At 39.7% G+C, this 26,851-nt stretch overlaps 2 protein-coding genes and 1 pseudogene across 8 annotated transcripts; 2 read left to right on the top strand and 1 right to left on the bottom strand.

Moving 5' to 3' along the window:
* Nucleotides 1–9,065: 9,065 nt before the first annotated feature.
* LOC137025002 (gastrula zinc finger protein XlCGF57.1-like) lies at nucleotides 9,066–13,245 on the top strand. Of its 6 annotated transcripts, none has more exons than XM_067393006.1 (4): nucleotides 9,066–9,113; nucleotides 9,655–9,757; nucleotides 10,920–11,039; nucleotides 12,347–13,245. In XM_067393006.1, exon 4 carries the CDS (start codon nucleotides 12,352–12,354, stop codon nucleotides 13,192–13,194), a length of 843 nt encoding a protein of 280 aa, XP_067249107.1. In that variant the 5' UTR covers nucleotides 9,066–9,113; nucleotides 9,655–9,757; nucleotides 10,920–11,039; nucleotides 12,347–12,351; the 3' UTR covers nucleotides 13,195–13,245. The 6 variants fall into 6 exon arrangements, with proteins under 6 accessions (XP_067249107.1, XP_067249106.1, XP_067249102.1 ...); XM_067393005.1 differs by having other exon boundaries at nucleotides 10,395–11,039; XM_067393001.1 differs by lacking the exon at nucleotides 10,920–11,039.
* Nucleotides 13,246–15,535: 2,290 nt separating this feature from the next.
* On the top strand, nucleotides 15,536–21,057 carry LOC137025004 (gastrula zinc finger protein XlCGF57.1-like). Of its 2 annotated transcripts, XM_067393009.1 has the most exons (3): nucleotides 15,536–15,565; nucleotides 16,315–16,397; nucleotides 20,109–21,057. In XM_067393009.1, the coding sequence occupies exons 2-3, from the start codon at nucleotides 16,331–16,333 to the stop codon at nucleotides 20,894–20,896; spliced, it is 855 nt and encodes a 284-aa protein (XP_067249110.1). In that variant the 5' UTR covers nucleotides 15,536–15,565; nucleotides 16,315–16,330; the 3' UTR covers nucleotides 20,897–21,057. The 2 variants fall into 2 exon arrangements, with proteins under 2 accessions (XP_067249110.1, XP_067249108.1); XM_067393007.1 differs by lacking the exon at nucleotides 15,536–15,565 and having other exon boundaries at nucleotides 15,602–16,397.
* Nucleotides 21,058–24,617: 3,560 nt separating this feature from the next.
* Nucleotides 24,618–26,555, bottom strand: LOC137025277 (uncharacterized; annotated as a pseudogene).
* Between the last annotated feature and the right edge of the window lie 296 nt (nucleotides 26,556–26,851).

Here is a 26,851-nt window from a genome sequence, read left to right as displayed (position 1 = left end):
AGCACTGTATGGCAAACAAATTGCAGAATATAAAGAGACAGAATATAAAGTAAAATTTTAAATGCTCAGGATAATCACGCAGCTCCTTGATGAGGTGAACTCTCCTTTCTCTCTATCTATGCAATCTCGGGATTGAATGGACCCAATATTTCCTCTTTCTTTTTCTCTTTTTAAAAAGAGAGAGGCAAGGCAATATTTTTTGTATAGCACATTTCATACACTATGGTACGGAAGAGGATTAGGGCCAAGCAATAATAAAAAAATAAAACCATCACGAGATAAAAGTTGTTAAATTTTGAGAATAAAGTCATTAAATTACGAGAAAAAAGTTGTTCAATTACGAGAACAAATTCGTTAAATTATGATAAAAATGTAGTTAAATTTCAAGAAAAAAAATCGAGATACAATTTTGAGAATAAAGTCATTAAATTACGAGAACAAAGTCGTTAAATTATGAGAATAAAGTCATTAAATTACGAGAAAAAAGTTGTTAAATTATGAGAACAAATTCTTAATTTAACGAATCTGTTCTCGTAATTTAACAACTTTTTTCTCATAATTTAATGATGTCACGATCACCTGTGAGAGTGCCTTCAGCCTCTAGAGGGCACTCCTTCCCGGACTCATTGTTTCACTCATTTCATGAACTACATTTCCCATATACACTCCCTGGACTAATTACCATTCATCATTGCACCCAGCTGTTTTGTGTTTGTTAATTAGTGTTTGTCTATTTAATCTCAGTTGTGTCTGTCCCTGGTTGTGGTTCGTTGTTTTTTTGTTACGTGCTCTTTGTTTCTCTGGCTTTTTGTTTTATGGACTGGGATTCTGGATTTTGACCCCTTGCCTGGCTTTGGATATATGTTTCTGGATTCCCCAATAAACAACCGCTGCAATTGGATCCTATCTTCTTGTTTTTTTATGTGCACCGTGACAGAACGAACCACCATTATAAGGATCCAGCAGCATGAGGACTATTCCGTCAGCCACTTGCAGGGAGCGTGTGGCACTGCTTGGGGCAGTGATGGCTCTACGCCAGGAGGGAGAAGAGGTAGGATGCTTCGCCAAGGTCTTTTGGACGATGGCGGTGGGGCTGAGATACAACGACGTGGCGCTGAAGGATACTTTTAATTGCTGTCTCGACGATCCTCTGCCTCAATGTGAGATGGAGGGGCTACGGAGTTTAGATTTCTGGAGGTTCGCCACATATCTTCGCCGTCGGAGGGAATGGACCTCACTGAGTCAGCCAGGTAGTTTGTATGCTCCAGCCCATGATTCCGTTTCAGAAGGCATTGAGGAGGTGGGCACTGAGCCTCAGCTTCACCCCGGTAAAGGGAGGAGGAGGAGGAGAAGGAAGAAGTCTCCAGCTAGTGAACCCGTTCCAGCCAGTGAGTCCACTTCAGAGCCCGCTCCAGCCAGTGAGTCCACTCCAGAGCCCGCTCCAGCCAGTGAGTCCACTCCAGAGCCCGCTCCAGCCAGTGAGTCCACTCCAGAGCCCGCTCCAGCCAGTGAGTCCACTCCAGAGCCCGCTCCAGCCAGTGAGTCCACTCCAGAGCCCGCTCCAGCCAGTGAGTCCAGTCCAGAGCCCGCTCCAGCCAGTGAGTCCAGTCCAGAGCCCGCTCCAGCCAGTGAGTCCAGTCCAGAGCCCGCTCCAGCCAGTGAGTCCAGTCCAGAGCCCGTTCCAGTCAGTGAGTCCACTTCAGAGCCCGTTCCAGTCAGTGAGTCCACTTCAGAGCCCGTTCCAGTCAGTGAGTCCACTTCAGAGCCCGCTCCAGTTAGTGAGTCCACTTCAGAGCCCGCTCCAGTTAGTGAGTCCACGTCAGAGCCCGTTCCAGTCAGTGAGTCCACTCCAGAGCCCGCTCCAGTCAGTGAGTCCACTCCAGAGCCCGTTCCAGTCAGTGAGTCTACTTCAGAGCCCGTTCCAGTCAGTGAGTCCACTTCAGAGCCTGTTCCAGTTAGTGAGTCCACTTCAGAGCCCGCTCCAGTTAGTGAGTCCACGTCAGAGCCCGTTCCAGTCAGTGAGTCCACTTCAGAGCCCGTTCCAGTCAGTGAGTCTACTTCAGAGCCCGCTCCAGTCAGTGAGTCCTCTCCAGTCAGTGAGTCCACTACAGAGCCCGCTCCAGTCAGTGAGTCCACTCCAGAGCCCGTTCCAGTCAGTGAGTCTACTTCAGAGCCCGTTCCAATCAGTGAGTCCACTTCAGAGCCCGCTCCAGTTAGTGAGTCCACTTCAGAGCCCGCTCCAGTCAGTGAGTCCACGTCAGAGCCCGTTCCAGTCAGTGAGTCCACTTCAGAGCCCGTTCCAGTCAGTGAGTCCACTTCAGAGCCCGTTCCAGTCAGTGAGTCTACTTCAGAGCCCGCTCCAGTCAGTGAGTCCGCTCCAGTTAGTGAGTCCACTTCAGAGCCCGTTCCAGTGAGTGAGTCATCTTCAGAGCCCGCTCCAGTCAGTGAGTCCACTTCAGAGCCCGCTCCAGTCAGTGAGTCTACTTCAGAGCCCGCTCCAGTCAGTGAGTCCACTTTAGAGCCCGCTCCAGTCAGTGAGTCCACTCCAGAACCCGTTCCAGTCAGTGAGTCCACTTCAGAGCCCGTTCCAGTCAGTAAGTCCGTTCCAGCTCGTGAGTCCGTTCTTGAGATCACTGAGGAGGTGGGCGCTGAATCTTCGCTTCCCACACGGAAGAGAAGGAAACGGAGGAGGAAGGCTCCAGCCAGTGAGTCCGCTCCAGCCAGTGAGTCCGCTCCAGCCAGTGAGTCCGCTCCAGCCAGTGAGTCCGCTCCAGCCAGTGAGTCCGCTCCAGCCAGTGAGTCCGCTCCAGCCAGTGAGTCCGCTCCAGCCAGTGAGTCCGCTCCAGCCAGTGGGTCCGCTCCAGCCAGTGAGTCCGCTCCAGCCAGTGGGTCCGCTCCAGCCAGTGGGTCTACTACAGAGGCCGCTCCAGCTAGTGAGTTCATTTTGGGTGTGCCACCGCCTCACCCTCATAAGCGTAGGATGGAGGAAGCCCTTCTCCTCCTCCTCTAAGGCCTGGAGGCCACTCTAGAGGTTGTTCTTTGTTTCTCCAAGCGCCTTGCCCTGCCGGCGCCACCGAAGCGCATTGCCCTGCCGGCGCCACCGAAGCGCCTTGCCCTGCCGGCGCCGCAGCCCCAGTCTGAGCACGCTGCCGTCCCAGAGCAGCCCCAGTCTGAGCACGCTGCCGTCCCAGAGCAGCCCCAGTCTGAGCACGCTGCCGTCCCAGAGCAGCCCCAGTCTGAGCACGCTGCCGTCCCAGAGCAGCCCCAGTCTGAGCACGCTGCCGTCCCAGAGCAGCCCCAGTCTGAGCACGCTGCCGTCCCAGAGCAGCCCCAGTCTGAGCACGCTGCCGTCCCAGAGCAGCCCCAGTCTGAGCACGCTGCCGTCCCAGAGCAGCCCCAGTCTGAGCACGCTGCCGTCCCAGAGCAGCCCCAGTCTGAGCACGCTGCCGTCCCAGAGCAGCCCCAGTCTGAGCACGCTGCCGTCCCTGAGCAGCTCCAGTCTGAACCCGCTGCCGTCCCTGAGTACTCCGCTCTCCCTGAGAGCTACGGCCACGAAGCACCCTTGGCCAGCCCTGTCGCCATCGTCCAAGCCTTCTGCCCTGCTGCCGCCGTCCAAGCCTTCTGCCCTGCCGCCGCCGCCCAGATCTTCTGTCCTGCCGCCATCATCCAAGCCTTCTGCCCTATCGCCGCCGCCCAGGCTTTCTGCCCTGCCGCCACTGCCCAGGCCGTCTGAACCGTTGGAACCAGCCTGGTCAGTTCCTCCGCCACCACCCTGGCAATCAGCCAGGATTTCAGAACCGTTGGAACCAGCCTGGTCAGTTCCTCCGCCACCACCCTGGCAATCAGCCAGGACTCCAGAACCACTGGAACCAGCCTGGTTAGTTCCTCCAGCACCACCCTGGCTATCAGTTGGGCACCCTGGATCTGGCCCACCATCCCTCCCCCTGATCCTCCTCCTGTCCACCTCCCTCCTGAGTTTTTTTTTTGTGTTTTTGTTTTTTGTCTGGTGGAGCGTCTGGTAGCCGCTCCTTTGAGGGGGGGTAATGTCACGATCACCTGTGAGAGTGCCTTCAGCCTCTAGAGGGCACTCCTTCCCGGACTCATTGTTTCACTCATTTCATGAACTACATTTCCCATATACACTCCCTGGACTAATTACCATTCATCATTGCACCCAGCTGTTTTGTGTTTGTTAATTAGTGTTTGTCTATTTAATCTCAGTTGTGTCTGTCCCTGGTTGTGGTTCGTTGTTTTTTTGTTACGTGCTCTTTGTTTCTCTGGCTTTTTGTTTTATGGACTGGGATTCTGGATTTTGACCCCTTGCCTGGCTTTGGATATATGTTTCTGGATTCCCCAATAAACAACCGCTGCAATTGGATCCTATCTTCTTGTTTTTTTTATGTGCACCGTGACAAATGACTATTCCCAACATTTTATCTCGACTTTTTCTTGAAATTTAACAACTTTAATCTCGAGATTTTTTTTATTTTTTTATTATTGCTTGGCCCTAATCCTCTTCCGTACAATGGTAATTCAAAGTGCTGTACATAAAAAATAATCAAATACATAATAATAATGGAACACATAAGAAATAGATATAACCGTAAAAACAGAGAATTTCGCTATCTAGATGGAAGAGTTAGGAAACTTCAGGGAGAATTTTTGTTGTCCTTCAGAGCGGATCTAAACGGATCTATCCATCAGAGCAGATCTAAATGGATCTTCCTTACGCAGAGGGATAACTGTTTTTATTTTTCAGGAAGCTGTGCGTTTAAACATTACCCTTACTGACAAATATTCCTGGACTAACTCTAAACAGAGCTGCATTCAGGGATAACTCAAAAAAAATATAAATATTTGTCAAGCAGCTGTGTGTTTAAACGGTACCCTTACAGACGAATCTTCCTGGACTAACTCTATACAGAACTGACATAGCACAGTTCTCAATCAGCAAATGCATAGGTAAAAAGAGAGGACAACTAAATCGTGCTCACTGCTTGAAGACTCCATTTTGTATTGTTTTGCTTTGTTTTGTTTTTTTTTTAAATTCCTCTGCAACAGATTCATTAATGCGCATCGGAGTCAGTGTGCAAGTGTGACGAATTTTTAGGATCACGAATACGAAAAAAAAAAACGCATGCGAAAATTTCAGACTCAGTGTGCAAAGGTCTTTACGCTTTTTCTAAGGATGCAGGCTTGCCTTAAAGTGGCTTTGAGCAACCTTCTATGAACTCTTGAACTCTACACCCTTTTCTCCCTAAAAAATTCTACTGTAGCTTGAACTTAGGCCAGTCTCTCTTTTGCTGTAGTGCTGGTTCAGAAATAGTAACAGGTTTCCTACATTTAGATTAGAAATTTCATTGAAGATACTGATGTCATCTAAAGACTTCCTCATAATAAGATTCAGTGCATGTGCAATGCATATTGCATGCCTAACATCTAATGAGCAGTCCTGACGTGCAAATCGGCTGAAATTCCCACGGGTGCTGCGGTATCGTTCCGTTTAGGTGGGATTCTGATTTCAGTCATAATCCCGCAGATGGTAGCTTCGCATCAGTGGCTCCTCAGCCAAGCACATGCACCAAATTTCTGAACCTGCGGTTCTATTATATGCAGGATTACTATTGCAAGGACATGACATCAGTAGGGTAAAACTAACCTGTTTCAACGACGGTCTAAACCCAGCTCACGTTCCTTATTATTGGGTGAACAATCCAACACTTGGTGAATTCTGTGCCACAATGACAGAAAGAGCCAACGTCGAAGGATCAAAAAGCGACGTCGCTATTGTTACGATATTCGGAATCTGTCTTGTTTTGTGTGTGGAGTTTTGTTTTTTCCCTTTCAAATGTCTGTGCAGGGATTGGCTGCTGTGGGCAGATAGTCATTGGCTGAGCTTGCGGCTGCTCCGTTTAAAAGGGCGGCGCTCTCGGAAGATGGAGAGCTCATTCTGGCATTGGCCTGGTGGCGTGAGGGGCTCCGGATTCCTTCTCCCGTCGGCAGATCGTGAACCACAGTTCCTGTTTTGTTTAAAGTGCTTCAATTACATTTTTGTTTATGCTTTAGGAGCATAGGGGTGTCCTGCCATTTATTTTTGACTTTCTTTGCGATTTGTTTGTGTTAGGGAGTTAGGGAAGTTGATTGTATTTTTGTTTCTTTTGGTAGGGTAATTATTTATTTTATTTTTAAGCTGTTACGTTTGTTGTTTTGGCCTTGGGGCACCCTGAAGCCATGGCTCCTTTTATTTGATCTCTTTGTATTCCACCTTAATAAATTTTGTGTGGATCTTAGTTTGCTGTCTGTGGTGATCTGTCGGCTGGAGTCGGTTTCCCTGTTATCCACCAATCTCACGCCAGCCCCTTCTTTTAATAGAACGGGGCATAACACTATGAACACTTTGCCGCCTCAAGCCAGTTATCCCTGTGGTGACTTTTCTGACACCTCCTGCTTAACCCTAAAAGGGGCAATGTATCGTGGGAGATCGTGGGCTGTGGGGAGAGACAGAGAAAGTGTGAGTCTTATTATTGTTGGTTGCCCTGTGTCGAACCACCCCTGCAAAGTTCCATCGCTGCTACATGACTAAATTTTGGCAAATGATTGACATTGCTGTCAACAATGTGTGGCTACTTGTGAAGCACTTCAAGACCATAAGAGCTTAGATGTAGCCAAAGCACTGATCCATACTGAAAAGGAGATGAGAGGAAGGCCTCCCAAACACCACAAAGGCACACCACCACCAAACAAGGTGGTAAAACAGCCAAAGGTCCCAAGGCATCATCAGAGATCATTTTATTTGTCTTCAAGGTTAAAATTGTTCTTTTACTTATTTTATTTTATTTCATATGAGTCATAAGATATAGAGTTGATGGATAATTGATGTTTTATACCAAACATACTGTCAAGTGCATCAGGAGCACCTGTGTTTCATTGTGTCTCTGTATTTTCTCGTTGCTTATTTTCACATGCATATTTATTTTTGACAGTTACGTGACAGGATGAGCTGTTCACTTCAGTTGCAATGCACAAACGCCAGTGCTCAATGCAAGCCAAATGGAAAATACGAAAAACTTTCTTTCAGCCATCAATTGCAGCCATGCTAAAAAAAAACGAACCCTAGACACTGGACAGCAAGAAAGCAAAAACTATAACCAAAGATAATGTAATTCATAAGTATTGATAACCAGTCACTGTCAGTCACAGAAGACATTGTGTCCCTGATGCCAATGTTAAGTCTGACAACGCAGTGGATAACTAAAAACTTTGAAAAGAGGTAAGTTATTCTACATTTAATCAATTACTATATCTCATTACTGTGGAAGATATAACCCTAATCCACAGAGTCAAATGATTTAAAATGGCATGATAGATTTTTATTTTCCTTTCTTCAAAAGGAGGAGAGTTCACAGAAACCTGGTGCAATTTTAGCGTTTGCCACTGGGTTCTATCAAGTTCCTCCAACTGGATTTCATCCTCCACCATCCATTGGATTTCATCATCAGTCTGAAACTCCACAAAGGTTTCCTGTTGCAAACACCTGCATTAACTGTCTTCGCTTGCTAATATACAGTACATGTAGGGCATTTAATAGTAACATGGACTTTGCCATTGAAAACATACATGGATTTGGGAAAGAATGAGACTTGAAATTAATTTAGTTAGAAAGACTGGTTTCTGGAGAACCCATGTGGTCAAATTTGGCTGCTGTTAATTGCTGCTACCCAAAATTAACAAACAAAAAAAACCTGTCAAATTTAACTTCAAAAGCCCAGAGTGCCACTTTTGGCCCCTGCATAGAGACACCTAGTGGATGAATATTGAACTCACAAGTGCCAGAGTAGTAGTAACAAGATGGCTTACCACATGCTGTTTTGTTGAGCTGGAAACCTACCCAAAAAAATCGTCTTCTCAGCAAACCAGCGGTTGGTAAAATTGTGTATTTTGTTAATCTATTTAGTATTAGCTTGCAGAATGCCTAGAGGTAGGCAAACAGCTAATGTAATCTCATCATTAAAGGATATGAATGGCAAGACACACCAACTAAGATATATTATTCTCAACTTTATTCCTCAGCAAGTGAATATGCAATACATTTTTTGGACAGTGCAAATCTCTCTAGATTAAGTGAAGAGGATATGGAGGCACCGTCTAGTAGTATTTCTAAGCACAAGATCTTGGATGCTATTGGATCATTGAAAAATGGTAAAGCCCCAAGGCCAGATGGTTTTGGCTTGTCATCTTTCCAGAAATTGTACAAGCACTAAAAACAGGTCAATTCCATGATTTCCATCATCATGTAATGAGCAGAACAGTCACCAAAGTTGGTGTTATTAGTTTGGTAACTGTTGTCAGGAACTACAGCATTGTTTCTGGTCTCTAGTTCTGCTACTAGCTACATCAGTGGTCATCAGTTTCACACACTGTTTTTCACGCTAAGTAAAACTGCATCAAGTCTTTGTTTTGTTGGTAATCAGCACATACAGTAAGCGCATATGATGTAAACAACACAAATGTCTAGTGAATCAAAAGTTATCCAGGGATAATATGATGATGTATTGTGTGTGTTTAAATACATTTGTTTAGCTGACCACCATAAGTGTCCATTTACAATGTTATCATGAAAGGTGAATTAGTCATTTACACAAGCCGCTAAGCAAACAAGTAACGTTACAGTACTTAGCATAAAAAGATGTCCTGCTGTAGTTCTCTTTTGTGGTTACATTAACAACACAAACATAATCAAATTGCTACATAATATTATTAACAGCACACTGCAACATGTTAACTGTTGAATGTTGCGTTTGTCTTTGTTTTGTGTTTTAAAGTAATCCATGGCACTAATTAAAATAATTTTTATTGACAAATATTGTGTCTGCGCTCAAATGTGACTGTTTATCTCCCTACAGCTACACACTCTTTCATTGGCACATCATTAAACAACGCATTTTAAATATGTATTTCACTAAGATTTCAATTCTGAGTACCCGTGACATATTTTCTATGCACTTTTGAGATTTTAGACAGAAACGCGAACAGGACTTTTATTTTGGTGTGGCGATCTGATGTCATAAGGCTGCACTGCGCTCTTGCATGTGTTGTGATTCGGCGGAAGAAAGGTTTTTGTTTTTATGCATTTAAAGTACTTAAATCGATAAACTATACAGTATATTGTATAGTTTATACAAGTTGTGTAAATGTAGTATTATTGACTTTTACATTTAATAATGTTTTTTATGAGTAATGCATGAATGATAGCAAAGGTGCGTCTCATTTCTCTCCATATATCGTGAACGAGTCTGTCGTAAATAGGAATTTAGTAACTGTCAAGAAGTGATGAAGAAACTGAGCTTTTTGAAATAACCCAATTTATGTAACGTTTGATGCCACTTAAAGCCAATTGCTTCACAAAACGATTCACTGTTTGAATCACTCGATTCAAAAACAGTAAATATGAACGAAAACAACAAACGTGTAATGACAACTGCAAAAAGAAAATTACGTTAGATATGTTGGTAAAAAAAAAAAAAAAAAAAATGTGTCTAAAACCTGAATGTAATGAAAAAGTAATCTGCAAATCATGGAATTTGCAAATACATAAAAATTGCACACACAGTTTTAGTTTTGATATTTTTCTTTAATTATTTTTAAATATGACAGAAAAACTCTGGTTGGAGCAACTGAGATCCACATGACATGAAGATGGCGTTAATTAAAGAGAAGAGCGAAGAAAAGAAACATGAAGATACTGAAACACAAACAGGTTGGTCTCAAAACTGAACTCAGTCATTTGATCCTTATTAAAATGTCTACCACTACAGAAATGAAAGATATTTTTGAACAATGTCATATGAGTGTCCTAATTAAGGCAGATTTATTTGACCCAGGGGGTCGCCTCATGTGGAGAGACATGTTGAGATCACATGAAAATAAAGCCATTAATTTCTATCAATTATGTAACTAACACAAATATTTATTTCTCAATAAGTAAACTGTGAGTTATCATCTTTAAAATTAGATGTCTATTAGATTTTTTTTTTAATTATCATCCTGAAAAGTGTTCGCTGTATCAAACTGGTGTCTTGTAAACATTGCTTTGTTTCCAGATGGAGAATGACTGATAGCTTCAGAGGAAGTAAAAAAAGTAAACCCAGTTATATACAGTGCCCTCCACAATTATTGGCACCCTTAGTAAATATGGGCAAAGGCGGATATGAAAATAAATCTGCATTGTTTATCCTTTTGATCTTTCATTTAAAAAATTCACAAAATTAAAACTTTTCATTTAAGTAAAACAATTGAAAATGGGGGGGAAAGCTCATTATGAAATAAATGTTTTTCTCTACTTCATGTTGGCCACAATTATTGGCACCCAATTATTGCAATGTCCTTTTCCCAAGATAACAACTCCAAGTCGTCTTTTAAAATGCCTGATGAGTTTGGAGAACACCTGACAAGAGATCAGAGACCATTCCTCCATGCAGAATCTCTCCAGATCCTTCAGATTCCAGCTCCATGTTGGTGCTTCTTCTCTTCAGTTCACTCCACTCATTTTCTTTAGGGTTCAGGTCAGGGGACTGGGATGGCAGAAGCTTCATTTTGTGCTCAGTGACACATTTTTGTGCTGGTTTTGATGTTTGTTTTGGATCATTGTCCTGATGGAAGATCCAACCACGGCCCATTATTGGATTTATAGCAGAAGCGGTCAGGTTTTGATTTTTTATCTATTTGGTAGAATCCATGATACGATATATCTGAACAAGTTGTCCAGGACCTCCAGCAGAAAAATAGGCCCACAACATTAAAGATCCAGCAGTATATTTAACCGTGGACATGGGGCACTTTTTATCCATGTGTGCACCAAACCCATCTGGTGGGTTTGCTGCCAAAAAGCTCTTTTTTTTTTTTGTTTCATCTGACCGTAGAAGCTGATCCCTTTTGAAGTTCCAGTCTTGTCTGACAACTGAATATGCTGGAGATTGTTTCTGGATGAGAGCAGAGGATTTTTCTTGAAACCATCCCGAACAACTTGTGGGGATGTACAGGTAGGTGCTGTTTGACATTTTTTTTTAGACATTCTGAGACTCAAGACTCAACTAATCTCTGCAGTTCTCCAGCTGTGATCCTCGGAGAGTCTTTGTCCACTCAAACTTTCCTCCTCACCGTGCATTAGGACGATTTAGACACACGTCCTCTTCCAGGCAGATTTGTAACGTTTAGTTGATTGGAACTTCTTAATTATTGCCCTGATGATGGAAATGGGGATTTTCAATGTTTTAGGTATTTTCTTACAGCCACTTTCTATTTTGTGAAGTTCAACAATCTTTTGCTGCACATCAGAAATATATTTTCTGTGGTTTTACTCATTGTGATGAATGATTAAGGGAATTTGGCCTTTGTGTTTCCTCATGTTTATACTCCTGTGAAACAGGAAGTCATGGCTGGACACTTTCATGCTCATGATCACCCTGATGTTCTAAAAAATGTAAATATGAATGGGAATATACTTCAGATATATTTTACTCATAAGAATTTCTAGGGGTGCCAATAATTGTGGCAAACATGTATTGGAGAAAAACATTTATTTCATAATGTGAGTTTCCCCCCACTTTCATCTGTTTTCCTTCAATGAAAGGTTAGAATTTTGTGAATTTTTTGAATGAAAGATCAAAAGGATAAACAATGCAGATTTATTTTCACAGCCGCTATTTACTAAGGGTGCCAATAATTGTGGAGGGCACTGTGTATATATAATATATATATATATATATAATATAAAAATAGGCACATTGGGCATCAAGCACATGGCAAACGCTGTATTCCTTTTCGTATATCGTTTACTTTCTTTGTTTTATAGTTTTATCTAATAATAAATTCGATAGGACTGTTAAACCGACTGTAAACCTAATGAATGTGGAGAATGGGAGCACTTTGTGCTAGCACTTGGCTCTGGCGTTCATTTTTAATTTTTCTATTATTTACTTGACTAATCTAAGAAATCTCACTTTCACCTTATTTATTTTTTTTTGTAAAGTAAATTTAAAGTTTTTTTAAAAAAATTTAATTTAAAAAGTTGAATTAAAGTATTTTTCAAAAAAAGACTTTTTGTAATGTCTATTCAATGTTTTCTCATCTTTTGGGTGTAATTTCTTTACCAAAGTTGATGTGATTAATTTGCAATGTGATTTAATAAAGATGCACATCATGTAATTAATTGGAATAAAACATGTTTGTATATTGTATCGCTTGTAATTGTTAATGGTTATGATGCTATTTGTTTAGGATACTTTAATGCTTTTATGTTGGTTGCTTTGTGTCATTAAAATAGTGTTAACTTGTATTTTTGTTTTAGACCTGATGCAGCTGAAAGAGGAGAGTCAAGAACTGAAGGAAATAGAAGTGCAAATTCAGAATGACAAAGATCAGGATTTCATAAATGGAAAAAACTATTTTAGTTGCTCAAAAAAGACAAAAAAGACTTCCTCACGAAAAAGAGCTCAAAAGGCAAAAACTAGACACCATTTAATCTGCCAACAGTGTGGTAAAAGTTTCACTCATAGAGGAAACCTTAATGTCCACATGAAACTTCATAACGGAGAGAAGCCTTTCAGCTGCCAACAGTGTGGAATAAGTTTCACTCAAAGAGGAAACTTTGACGTTCATATGAAAATTCACACTGGAGGAAACACTTTCATCTGCAACGAGTGTGGGAAGAGCTTCTCACGAAGAGGAGGTCTTAGGACTCACATAAGAGTTCACACCAGAGAGAACCCATTCACATGTGATCAGTGTGGAAAGAATATGAGATTCAAAGCAACCTTTAATAAGCACATGAAGATTCACTTAAGAGAGAACAGTTTTATGTGTCATCACTGTGGAATGAGGTTCACTGACGGCGATCTCCTTAAGGATCATGTGATAACTCACATCGGAGAGAAGCGTTTCATGTGCGATCACTGTGGAATGGACTGTAAAAACAATGCAAACCTTCAGGTTCACATAAGAACTCACACGGGAGAAAAGCCTTACATCTGCCCTCAGTGTGATCGGAGTTTTGCATTTAAAGGAAACCTAAGGATTCACATAAGAGTTCACACAGGAGAGCGACCTTTTACCTGCCCTCGGTGTGGAACGAGTTTTACTTATAAAAGAGACTTGAAACGTCATATGCAAACTCATTCTGGCGAGAAACTGGAATGATATGTGGAAAATTTATCCTAAAGCAAATTGTGGGGAAAAAAATATCTAATATGAGCCAATAAATGCTCCTCTGCTGTCATCTGCTGGTTATAGTGGCAATTATTTTTTTTATTTTTAAATGAAAGTGCTTTCTATCAAATGTTTTATTTCCTACATCTTGAAATGTTCGGTTTTACAAATTGGGACAATCTCCGATGGATGGACAACTAATGTTTTTTTTTTTCGTCACATCAAAAATAACATTTGAAGTGCTGGAAAAATGTGTTTGTTCTTGTTTCTTATTCAAACGTTCCCATTAGCCTCGTCTTTTTTGCAATCAACATCTTAAGGCTAAAAGTAGCTCCTAACTTGCCGATTTAGGAGAAACTCCTAAAAATAATGGGTGTATCATTGAAGTGATTTAGCGTTAAAACTAGCTCCTAAATCTGTGAAAAGTTAGTAGTTTAGAAGAGTCCTAAATCATTAAGACCAAATCACAAATAATCCTAATGCTGCCAATCCGCCTCAGCAATCCACCTGAAGACACTGGACATCATTGAGGCAATAGCCATAGAGCCTTGCTGAACCTTTTCTTTGTAAATGCAATAAATATTTTGATTTATAGATTTGAACCTATGATAAAATGGCAAAAATAAATCTTAAACAAAGAAATGAATAAAGTCCAATTACCGGTGGCAGTTGTTTTCACAAGTTCACACTTACAAATGATTTAATAGAGTAAAAATATATATTAAGTGTATTTGGCATGCTGTTTAAAGGTATTTAGGTCTCCCAAGCTTGGAATTTATTTAGCCCAGTTCTCTCTGTATCCCCTGCCGAGAGAGTAAGGAACGGGGTGGTGGAGACGTGGTGCAGAAAATTGTCGAGGTAACTAGGTGAGTCGGCTCTCGTCAGTGTATATAGATATACACACAACTGCTCTCTAACTGATTAGATACTGTTTGAACACACTCTTCCCAAACTTTGTTTATAAAACATAATTTGTCATATGTAAGAGTCTGACAATTAGCTGAACATATACTAGCTTAATTAGTGATACTTAGCCAACCCTGTTCCTGGAGGCACACCAGCAGTACACATTTTGAATGTCTCCCTTATCTGAACCATATATTTCTGGTCTTGGAGTTTCTACAAATGAACTGATGAGTTGAATCAGCTGTGTTTGTTTAGGAAGATTTGGAAAATGTGTACTGTTAGTGTGCCTCCAGGAACAGGGTTGGGAAACACTGACTTAGCCTACATTTTAAAACCTTTATTTGAATCAAAGTGTTCTGAATTGCATCATGCATAAACAAGCCAAAAATAGTCTAAATGTTCTTTGCATGAGAACATGCAAACCTTTTTGGTTCCATGCTTAGCTTTCCCGGTGTCTGAGGAGGTGGTGTTGTAATCCACAGATTATCCCCATTTTTGGACTGGAATGTGACTTGATCAGGGTCCAGCACACGTACATCTCGGAGACGTCTATTTGATGTGCGTGTTTACGTCTGGAAGACGTATTATTATTTAGGGTGTTTGCTCATCTGGAATACGTCTATAGGACGTATCCTGTCAGATGTCAAATAGACGTTTAGAAGACGTCTTTAAGATGTTTATGATTTAGAATGTATGTAAAACTGACATCTTAAAGACGTCTATTAGATGTTTGTAAACAGCAGATGCTTTCCAGATTAAGTGATCTTTAACAGACATCTTGCAGACGTACGTGTGCTATCTGGGCTTCCTCTAAATCTTCTTTGCCACTGTCTTGTTAGTCTTCTGCAATCCCTGTGTTGAACTCTGTCTGAGTCTTCATCTTCATACTCTATATATTGTAGGCTATATATTCATTCCCATCATCACTATTTTCACTGTTACACTTGTACACTTCTCACTTTGAATGTACTACATTACGTGTTTAATTGCTCTATAGGCATCCAGGCTTCTGGTCTCTTTGCACAGCACAATACTAATACATATTTGTTTGTTTTCCAATATTAATTTAAATGCTATACCCTGCACCCCTAGTCAATATCGGGTTGTAACAGTGATGATTTAGTGAAGTGCTTGACACAGCAGGACTCAGGCACCAAAAATATAATATGAATGTAGTCTCGGATGTTTCTAGGTAAAACTCATACATTAACAACACAAACATAATCTCAATGCTGCACAATTATTAATATCACACTGCAACATGTTAACAGTTGAATATTTTTGTTTGTTTTTTGTGTTTTTATTTATTGACAATAAATTGGCCTGACTTTTATATTTCTAAGCACTTTTGAAATTTTAGACAGAAACGCGAACAGGACTTTTATTTTGGTGTGGCGATCCGACGTCATAAGGCTGCTACGAGCTCTTGCCTTTGATGTGATTCGGCTGAGGAAAGGTTTGTGTTTTTATGCATTTAAAGTACTTAAATTGCAACTATACAGTATATTTTATAGTTTTTACAAATGGTGTAAAATAAATGTATTATTATTGACTATGACTTTGTAATGCTCTAACATTAACAATCGTTTTTATTTATAAAGCACATCCATAGGAATGATAGCAAAGGTGCGTCTCATTTCTCTCCATATATCCCAGGAGACGTTAGTAAAACACAAGTGGAGGTGGAGCTCCACTCGTCCATGGTCTGCAGACCCTTCTCATATATCGTGAACGAGTCTGTCGTAAATAGGAATGTATAACTGGCAAGAAGTGATGAAAAAATTGAGCTTTGAAACTTAAATGAATTTATGTAACATTAGATGCCACTTAAAACAAACTGCTTCAATGAACGAGAACAACAAACATGTGTAATGACAACTTTAACAAACCAACTGCAAAAAGAAAATTACTAGCTTTCCCATTTCATTCGTTTCGTAAGGTCCAGTGGTGTGGATGAAGGTTTCTTGCGTGTTCAATCTTTTTGTTGTGTAAAGTAATTTAATTTCAATTAAACAATTAACAGACTTATTGTGACCTCAAACTTAAATTGACATGCAAATGGATTGTTGGTAAACTAAAAAAAAAAAAATGTCTAAACCCTGAATGTAATGAAAGTGGAAATTATTAAATTAGGTAATCTGCAAATCAATACATAGAAATTGCACACAGAGTTTTATTTTTGTTAATTATTCTTAAATATGACAGAAAAGTTTCACATGACATGAAGATGGCGTTCGTTAAAGAGAAGAGTGAAGAAGAGAAACATGAAGATACTGAAACACAAACAGGTTGGTCTCAAAACTGAACTCAGTCATTTGATCTTTTATTAAACTGTCCAGCTTTACAGAAATGAAGGATATTTTTGAAGATTGTCATATGAGTGTCCTAATTAAAGCGGTTTTATTTGATGGTAATTAGGGCTTTTTTTTTGGAAAGAAATGCAGAGAAATTCTCATTTTAATAATGGCTCGTCCCTTTTCATTGTCGCCTATCAGTGACGTAATATATATCCTCATGGATGATGTATGGCAGTCGTTTGTGAGGGGCTGAAAGTCTTTACTTTCGTTTTGTTTTGTTATTAAAGTGTTTGAAACGTTCACAGGTTTCCGCCTTCTAAAATCTAGGATTAATATCGGCGTGGTGTTTTCGAGATGGAGAGAGCTTCACAACAAAATTTTACAGTATGCACTGCACAAAAATAGCCATTAGTTAGAAATACTGTGGGTTTGTTCAAATGTACTATGAGTATGATTGTTTTAAACAAGTGAAGAGTTTGGTTCCAAAACGCAATAACTCCATTTTGTTTAATTTGAGTAAAAAGTTGTTTTCTTTACCAAGAAAGTGGCAAGATGAAAACCACTATTTTCTGTTTCAAACTTTCAAATAGCATCTTTTGGTTATAAAAAAATTAAAAATTCAAATCTACATCTTGATTTTAAAAAGTTTATTATAAAAATGTATTATTTTTTCCCCAAAATGCAATAAATCCATGGCACTTTTTTTTTTCAAAATGCAATTACAGTTTTTTACAGACGCTAGGACACGTTTCTCAATACTTAGGTCACTTTTGCAAAACTCTTCACACAGTGAGCACAACAGAAGTCTATGTGGGCTAAACTGAGGATCAATTATCATTGCTTTGGCACAAAATGCATTCAATGACTATATCTCTCAAATGTCATGAATTATTTTCTCACTCAGACACAACAACTGCCAAAACTCTTTGTACATACAGGCCAATTTGCACATGCTTACATACTGTTTTCAAAACTGTTAAACTTATGTTCAAAACAATAACATCATACAAAACTGAATAAGGCAGAAATATGCTGCATTTCTATAGTAATATTGTAATGAAATATATTCTGAATATAAAAAATCAAATACTATCAGAGGAATTAGATGAAACTGAACACCTACACAAGCATTTGTTTTTCAGTTTCATTACCATCCATTCAAAAGGGGAAACTTAGGAATAATTTTGTTCTGTAATGTAAACATGGACCATGTAACATGTACTGCGGTGAATTATAAGCAGTAGAGAGTGTCATTCTTGTTTTATAAAGAAATTTAAAAAAAGAAAACATTGTATAATGCTAACTGATGTTAGTGTTTTTAAGGTCGATGTTTTATGACTAGCAAAGGTTTTCACCAAGCAAACACACTTTGTCAGTGTTCTGGAAGAATGAGTTGATTTGAGACATGAATGAAGTGTTTTGGTAAATTTAGTGCATTTTGAATGTGAAATTAACTGCTGTGCCAAGATGAAAGTTGGTTAGGAGAACTGTGTGAAGAGTTTTGAAAAAGTGACCTAAGTATTGAGAAATGTGTCCTAGCGATTGTAAAAAACTGTAATCCATCAATATAAAAGTTATTTTTCAAATGTTTTTCAAAGTTGATTCATATACATGACAGAGTTTAAACTTTGCCAATATTTATCTTATATACAGGCATTTTACTAAAAATACATTCAACCGTCACTCCCAAAATTAATCTTGTTAATGTTATAAATTATTTGTCATTACCGATTAAAGAGTATCTGGCGCCACCGCACGGTTAAATAAACACATTTGCAGAGTACGTTGGTATTAAAAACGGCTTTTAAAAAAAGCCTTCAATGTTTACAGTGGGTGGAATGGAGCGCTGTGATTGGTTGAGCGGATATATCGCGTTCTGCAGAAAAGGGAGACTGGCGTTTGTCGCGTTTTGGAAAAAAAGGGAGAAAACATGACAGAATAACACGACGGATATCGCATTTTGCGTAAAATTAATAAATGATATTTCAATACCGACCAGATACAATACTGATTTTGGCGAAAAGTCAATTTTTTGAAAATGGCGTTTATCGCGTTTTGGAACCAAACTCTTAAAGTAATACTGCGCAGCATTAACCCACCAAATCATTGGACAAAAGTCTCATATCAGTAACAGGCTAATATAGCATTACATCACGTTCCTTGCTGCATATTCATTACGATGACATAAAATAGTGTGATCACATGTACAGACACATGTAATACTAAAAATAATTCATTACTCCTCCGTGAACGTGATTTGTGAATTCCATACTTCTCTGGATGGTGAAAACGACATCTCCCATCGTTCCACTCTCCTTCATAGCTTTGCCTTTGTTATTGTATTAAAAATGTGACCTCTGGTGGCGAAAACTTACAGATTGTGCCTTTAAATAAACTCAGAGCAGATGAAAGTGAATGTATGCTAATGATTGTGATGCATGGAAGGGCTTTACAGGGGTATTTGTTGATTTGGTTTTGAACCAAACTAACTAAATTAATTCAAATTAGTTTATTTTTTTTATTGTGTAACATGGACTAACTGAAAACTGATTTTTATATTTTTTTTTTTCAGTACAAAAAAAAAGCTAAACTTTCAAAAAGTAACTTTTATTGTTATGATTGATTGAGTTCAACTAGGCAAATTGTGGCCCTTTACAATCATCTACTGGTAAAAGTGGATTTTTTTTTTTCTTTTTCAAACTGCATTTTACAAAAGATGAGCAAAAATCTAACACCGTGTCCTAACCAGACGTAATGCGATAAGATTCCAGCGACAAACAATTTGACTGTCCACATTAGACGCAACGATGAGAAACGATAAAATCAATCAAAAACAATAGCCAATCAGAAGAGAGTGTGGGCGGGCTCTCTCGGCAAGCGCACAGCAGACAATGAAATAAGTACTTAGTAAAATTCATCATTAATTTAAAGTATAAAGTATGACTGAACCAATCTTTGTCATATAATACACTTGAATGTTCTTGTGCCCATGTATTTATTTTCAAGATCTGAGGTGAATTAGCCAGTGTTATCATTACAGCTAAAAAGCTGGAAACACAGAATGACATTCACGTTAGACGCTTTTAACATTAAATTAAGCACATGAACAGTACCTGAAATTATCATTGCCATACTTTGTGTTGCTGTTCCAGTCATGGAGAAATAGAAACCGTTTCTAAAATAGAATATTTGTGTCTCTGTCGTGGCTATTTAGGACAAAATCTCAAGATTAACATGGAAAATATAACTTTTATCGCATATAGTTAGGACATGGTGTTATACTAAACCATGTCAAATTATCCACGTTATCCCCATGAATGAAAGTTAGAAAAATGGGTGTTTTAAAAATGAATTTTACATAAGCTGTTTTTGTATAAAAAATATTTTAAATTTATATCCATAATGTTTTTCTAAAATTACTTTATGTAATGTCTATTCAATGCTTTTCTCATCTTGCATATAATGACTCTTAATGATCTGTTGATGGAAATTTCTTCACCAAAGTTGATATGTGATTGACTTTGCAATTTAATTTAATTAATCTGCACATCATGTAATTATTTAGAATAAAACTTTTAACCTCTTTCAGTAGCTTAGTGTGTATAGGTTCGAGTGTACTTGTGTTTTGGAGGATTTAACGTTGGTTTTGATGTCTGTTGCTTTGTGTCATTAAAATACTGTTAACTTGTATTTTTGTTTTAGACCTGATGCAGCTGAAAGAGGAGAGTCAAGAACTGAAGGAAATTGAAGTGCAATTTCAGAATGAGAAAGAACAGGATTTCATGAATGGAAAAAAATTCTCACGAAAAAGAGGTCGTCGTTTAATTTGCAAACAGTGTAGAAAACGTTTCATTCATAGAAGAGACCTTGATATCCACATGAAACTTCATAACGGAGAGAAGCCTTTCACCTGCCAACCGTGTGGTAAAAGTTTCATTTCTAGATGGTACTTTGACGTTCATATGAAAATTCACACTGGAGGAAACACTTTCATCTGCAATGAGTGTGGGAAGAGCTTCTCACGAAGAGGAGGTCTTAGGACTCACATAAGAGTTCACACCAGAGAAAAGCCATTCACATGTGATCAGTGTGGAAAGAATATGAGAAATAAAGCAAACCTTAATAAGCACATAAAGATTCATGCAAGTTTTATGTGTCATCACTGTGGAATGAGGTTCACAGACGGCGATCTCCTTAAGGATCATGTGATAACTCACATCGGAGAGAAGCGTTTCATGTGCGATCACTGTGGAATGGACTGTAAACACAATTCACACCTTCAGGTTCACATAAGAACTCACACGGGAGAAAAGCCTTACATCTGCCCTCAGTGTGATCGGAGTTTTGCATTAAAAGGAGCCCTAAGGATTCACATAAGAGTTCACACAGGAGAGCAGCCTTTTACCTGCCCTCGGTGTGGAACGAGTTTTGCATATAAAAGAAACTTGAAACATCATATGCAAACTCATTCTGGCAAGAAACTGGAATGATCTGTGCATGGCAAGAGGTTTAGAATGAGGAGCAATTTCAAAAATCACTCTGGAGGTGTGAAGGTGGTTTAATTAATTCAAAATAAATCAAAATATTATATAAGCTTTTGTCTTGCTGTAAACTGCCACAATGTAAATATATAAGTTAATAAATAGTGTATAATGGAATATTTGATCTTTTAGTCATGACTTTAATATGGCTATTGTTGGGAGTGGGTCCTCAATGTAAGCCACTTGTTGGTGTGTCAGTATCTTCAATGTCCTGAGATAGATTTAACAGCATCAATAGTGTAATATTTAGTTTATAATTAGAAAATAGTCAGGCAAAGTTAGTTATTCAAACATAAAACAACATAAAAAGGCATGTCCCTCGGTGTTCCTCTTCAGTTTTCCTTATTTTTTGTAAATTAAGCATTTATTGTGCACTTTAGTTAGATTCATTGAACAAAATGAGGGTTTTCACAAATGTGCCAAAACTGTGCTGTGTTGTGAATAAGTCAAGGGCGTTGTTAGGCATGATGCAAAACGGAGTGCCTGCAACCCCTTCAGCGGTGACTTATTCACGATACAGCACTAGCCTCGAGTACCTTATTGCTTTTATAAAATGGTTACCACACACTACAGATATTAAAGCCAAAAATACATATCAATGCAACTTTCATGAAGTAAACTTTCACTAAAAGCCTTCCTTCCACCGGAAAAAAAATAGTCCCTGATTGTGAAAAGCAACAGAAGTTACATTATTACGCCATTAGATGGCGGCAAAGACTGTCTTGATGATTGTCAGGCAGTAGTGAAGACTTTTACATTGAAAAAACTGAATTGTTGTGAACACAGAACAAGACGCAACTGACAAGATATTGCAGCAGACATTTAAACAGATTTTTATTATGAACATAGGACTGACTTGAAGGAATATGCTAAATCCGAATGCCGGTAATAAACTCACTCACTCGATCTCTTTCTCACAATACTCTTCTACATAATACAGTAAGCATCAATGAACAATATCAACTTTGTTGTGTAGTGATACACAGAACCACTGGGTGAAGCGGTCACCCAGAATGACAGCTAGCAGTTCACCGGAAATTACGACACCAGGGAAATGCATAAAGCAAATTTGCTTGTGAACGCTTTATATAAATAAAATATAGGTAAGTCTAAATCCGTGTGAAAATAAGTCGGAAGTAAGTACAGCATAGTTTGTAAACAATGTGTTAATGTTCTGTTGCCTTCTCGAGGGTGAGAGAAAAGTACACAGAATACTTAATCCTGAATATGAAATTTTCTATATATCTGTGTGTGTATATATATATATATATATATATATATATATATATATATATATATATATATATATATATATATATATATAAAAATGTCTGTGTAAACTAGGGCTTTTGTTTCCTTTTTTGTGAAAGGCTGAGGAGGATGTTGATGCTAGCATGTGCTCCACCCTTACAAAAATAACCTTCAGGAATCTTGCAGGAATATTATGCAGATTTCCTACAGGATTTTCAGCTCATTTTACTGAAGGAATACCTGCAGGAATTTTATGAAGGAATACCTGCAGGAATTATATCCCTGCAGGGTTTTAAAATATAATATTCAAAGTTCCTGCAGGACTGTTGTGGATAAATATGCAATTATACAGGTCTTCTTATGTCTTCTGTAGGATTAATGCAGGGGGAATAACTTCACAACAAACAATGCATTTTCACAAATTATTTATTGTATTTATTGAAACTGTAAGAGCAGAGCGAAGCAGAGACCAATTCACAGCCAAATGAAGCCTCTACACTGTTTTCCTGAAAAACAAGAAAAAAAAGAAATTTAAAAAATTTGTTTGTGTGTGTGAGAGAGAGAGAGAGAGAGACATCTACTGAACATCATCTGCTCCAGACTGAGGACATAACCTGTATAACTCACACACTTATACATATGTACACACACACACACTAACTACAGAAAAATCTATCCATGAAATCATTTAAAATCAGTTGTTGGAATATACAGGGTCTGCACTCTTCTACTTTTGGTAACAAGACTGAAGACCAAGACGTACTCAGCAGTATATCAGATATGGATATCTGTATCTTTCATGAGACGTGGTGTCGTAGTAATGAGACTTTACATTGTCCAATAGGATACAAGGAAATTGTTGTTCTAAAATAAAATGCGGCCGAGACTCAGGTGGAATACTTACGTGGCACAAAGACAATCTGAAACATTCGATTAAAATTGAAAAATCTACTATTTGGCTTGAAGTGAAATCTGTCATATCACAGTCTAATCTTTACCTCTGTGCAGTCTATATTCCACCTCATGACTCTCCCTATTATGAAGAGCAAAGCTTTTCCAAACTACAGACTGACATCTTACACTTTCAGTCCAGAGGAAATATCCTCATATGTGGAGATTTAAATGCCAGAACAGGGGGAGAAATTGATTATGTAAATATTGTAGATAATGACCATATACTCAATGATACCATGTTTCACTCCTCAAGTATCACACCAAGAAACAGCTATGATAGTTTAGTTAACATGAATGGAATGCAAATATTAAAACTGTAAAGGTTTAGGGATATACATAATAAATGGCAGAACTAGAGGAGATACATTAGGAAGATTCACCTATTGCTCCAGATTAGGAACCAGTGTAGTTGATTATTCAATAACAGATATTGATCCAAATTTTATTAATGCCTTCACAGTCAGACCTCAGCTCCCGATTTCCGATCACTGCCAAACCTCCATGTGAAAGGAGCAACACTTATCCAATAGAATTTCACGAGTTTGTGTGCCCATATAATCTTAGCGTACGTGGTAAACAGGTTTGGCTTGCTGTCTGCTATAGAGGGGCTCGGAAAGAATATCCTACTTGAGCTCCGATTGCCCCCCTATAACAGGCAAAATTAGTACAAAAGGAGGAGAAGGGGAGGAGGAGGGATGCAAAAAGAACTAACAACAGGAAGAGGTAAGATGCTGGTTTCATACCTTGGTATTAATTGGAAGATTAGATGGGCATACTCCTCCCGAAATTACGTTTATTAACTTCACTTCACGAGTTCGTGTGCCCATATAATCTTAGCGTAAGTGGTAAACAGGTTTGGCTTGCTGTCTGCTATAGAGGGCCTCAGAAAGAATATCCTACTCGAGCTCCGATTGCCCCCCAAAAACATGAGTGCAGAATTTAGACAGCAAGCAATAATTATAGGATTTGAACAGATCATAATTATTGAAGGAATCGGCATGTGAAATTATTTCAATAATCCAGAAGACCCCCCAAAATTGGAGAAGAGGAGGAAAGGAAGACGGCACTGCAGAGGTAGTATTGAGGTAGGCAGGTCACTGTTGCAGCAGTTTTAAGTTAGGTGAGGCACTGTGGCGGCAACATGGGATCAAGTGGAGCACTGCAGCAGCCGCATCATGTGAAGCACTGCAGCAGCAGTATAAAATTTAAGCAGAGCACTGCAGCGGCAGTATCAGGTGAAGCACTGCAGCAGCAGTATCAAATTGGGTAGAGCAATGCAGCGGCAGTATCGTGTGAAGCACTGCAGCAGCAGTATCAAATTAGGTGGAGCACTGCAGCGGCAGTATCAAATTAGGTGGAGCACTGCAGCGGCAGTATCAAATTGGGCGGAGCACTGCAGCGGCAGTATCAAATAAAGCAAGATTTGGCAGGCATAGGTTGGATTTAGTTTCATGGGTCAGCTATCTTAAAGAGAAGCAAGAGTTAGATGGGCTTGTTTGAAGAGGCTGAGGTCGGACCACCGACCCAGTAGTTTGATTTGATGATCTGGCATGCCTTTTTGGGCTGCGGTGGTGGCTGCTCCAATGCGGAAGGAGTGAGATGAATACAAGTGAGCTTGGATACCAGAGTGGGTGAGGATGTGTTTAAGCTTTTTATGGAACCAATGCCTAGTGACTGGAAGGTTGTTCTCATCAATGAAAAGCGGGTCGAGTGGAGAGGAGATCTGAACCTTCCTGTGTGCAAGGAAGTAGGAAAGAGACTGATATGTCTGGATGGGTGTCGGAAGATTGAAGATATGGATGAAATGGACGTTTTTTAATTGATCAGTTTTGCTACATTTGAGGAGGAAAAGGATGGTGTCTGTGTCTAAAACTTGGAGATCAGAGAAGGTTGGGTGAATGGCTGGATTGAATTTAGAATTGGCCGTAAATTCAGAAACTCTGAGGAATCCAAAAAGGCCAGGGTAAACATAGCATCCAGAGTTCTTGCTGTATCGGGAGGCATATGACCAGAACGGAGGAAGGTCAGGCATTTAGCTAAAAGATCAATGGTTAGAGGTTGCCTAGAATCGGGATGAGTGGGGTTGGTTTTTTGAATTCCTTTGATAAGGAGTGTGATCTGAGGGTTTGTTATAGCAGGGCATGGACGGCCATAGATTAGTTTAAAGAAAAATTGGATGCCGCTAAGATAAACTTTGATGGTACTGGGTTGGATGGACTTAATCTGGTTAAGATATGAAATGAATGAAGACACTGAAAGGAGGGAAAAATTGGGAAAAGGCTGGTTGTAGGAGGAATGGAATTGTTTGAAAGCTCTCCAAGCTGTCCAGTAGGATTGTAATGTTCTGGGTGAGATGGCGTGGAATATTAAATCCAGAGATGAGGTGTGGAGATGTTTGAGTGGGTGAGTTAAAGGAATATCAAGTCTAAATAGGGAGGAACTGGGGTTGGGTCTGGGTCCGCCTCCGGGGCTAATGCTCTGAATTTCTGAAACAGAAAACGAGAGAGTGTGTCAGCAATTTGGTTTTGGTGGCCTGGAATATGAACGGCTTTGAAGATGAACTGTTTACAGGCAGATAACCAGGTGAGGCGTCTCAAGAGGGGCATGATTTCAGGGGAATTTGAACGGCCTTTGTTAATGCAGTGAACAGTGGCCAGATTATCACAGTGGAATTCTATGCTTTTAGAAGACCATTCGTGACCCCACAAAAAAGCAGCTACGACTATCGGATATAACTCAAAAAGCTGAGGATGTGGCTCGTTGATTTGACATGGAGAGCTCAGGAGGCCAGGTTGAAGCGAACCAATGATTCTTGTAAAAACCTCCAAAGCCTACTGAGGGAGCGGCGTCTGTAAACAGAGGGAGATCACTAGACTGAGATTGAATGTCATCGTAAAAGAAAGTAAGGCCATTCCATTGTTTTAGAAACACGATCCATAGATTCAGATCGGTGAGGCAAGATGGGGTTAGAGATATGGTATTATCCAATTCCTGAATGGAAGATGCAAGAGACAGCAAGTGGGAGATGAAAGGGCGTCCTTGAGGCACTATACGCATGGCATAGTTTAAGCAGGGATAGCAAATCTCGTTTGCTGCACTGAGGTACTTCCAGCAGATTGGAGGAGATGGCAATTATCCTGTCTATTTTGTCTTTGGGAAGGGAAGCTTGGAATTTAACAGAGTCAAGGTTAATTCCAAGGAATTCTAGGGATGTGGTAGGGCCTGATGTTTTCTCTGGGGACAGTGGAACTCCCAATTTAGAAAAAACTTCCTGAACGGTGGAAAGGTGAGCAGCTGGAGGAAAGAAGCTTGGGGAAATGGTGAGAAAGTCATCCAGAAGATGCACCAGGTAAGGGACTGCATGGTTGTTTTGCAGGATCCAGCAAAGTGCTTCTGACAGCATGCAGCCAAAAGTTAAACGCACTGCAAAATAGAATTTTCCTTTCCAGCGAATGCCAAAAAGGTGCCAAAAATCTGGATGAATGGGCATGACTTTGAATGCTGAAGTAATGTCAACTTTTGCTAGCCAGGCTCCGTAACCTGCATTTTTGATTAGGTTAATGGCTTGGTCTATGTTATGGTAGCACAAGGAGAATTCTTCTAGCGGGATGAGGCTGTTAATGCTTGGATGAGTGCTGTTGTGTGGAGCAGAGAGATCAATGATAATTTGTTTTTTCCCTGAAAATTTCCTCGTGGCTA

This window comes from Chanodichthys erythropterus, chromosome 8 (assembly GCF_024489055.1).
Source record: "Chanodichthys erythropterus isolate Z2021 chromosome 8, ASM2448905v1, whole genome shotgun sequence".
Classification (NCBI taxonomy): Eukaryota; Metazoa; Chordata; class Actinopteri; order Cypriniformes; family Xenocyprididae; genus Chanodichthys; species Chanodichthys erythropterus.
Note: the sequence above shows the minus strand (reverse complement) of the source record. Positions and strands in the feature narration are given on the sequence as shown.

What these genes read in the sequence shown, in the direction of transcription:
- LOC137025002 (XM_067393001.1), top strand. Translation starts at nt 9,691, where the DNA reads ATGAAGATGGCGTTAATTAAAGAGAAGAGCGAAGAAAAGAAACATGAA. An exon ending in AGATACTGAAACACAAACAG is followed by an intron (nt 9,758 to 12,346) that starts GTTGGTCTCAAA and finishes TTTTTGTTTTAG; the next exon opens with ACCTGATGCAGCTGAAAGAG.
- LOC137025004 (XM_067393009.1), top strand. Translation starts at nt 16,331, where the DNA reads ATGAAGATGGCGTTCGTTAAAGAGAAGAGTGAAGAAGAGAAACATGAA. An exon ending in AGATACTGAAACACAAACAG is followed by an intron (nt 16,398 to 20,108) that starts GTTGGTCTCAAA and finishes TTTTTGTTTTAG; the next exon opens with ACCTGATGCAGCTGAAAGAG.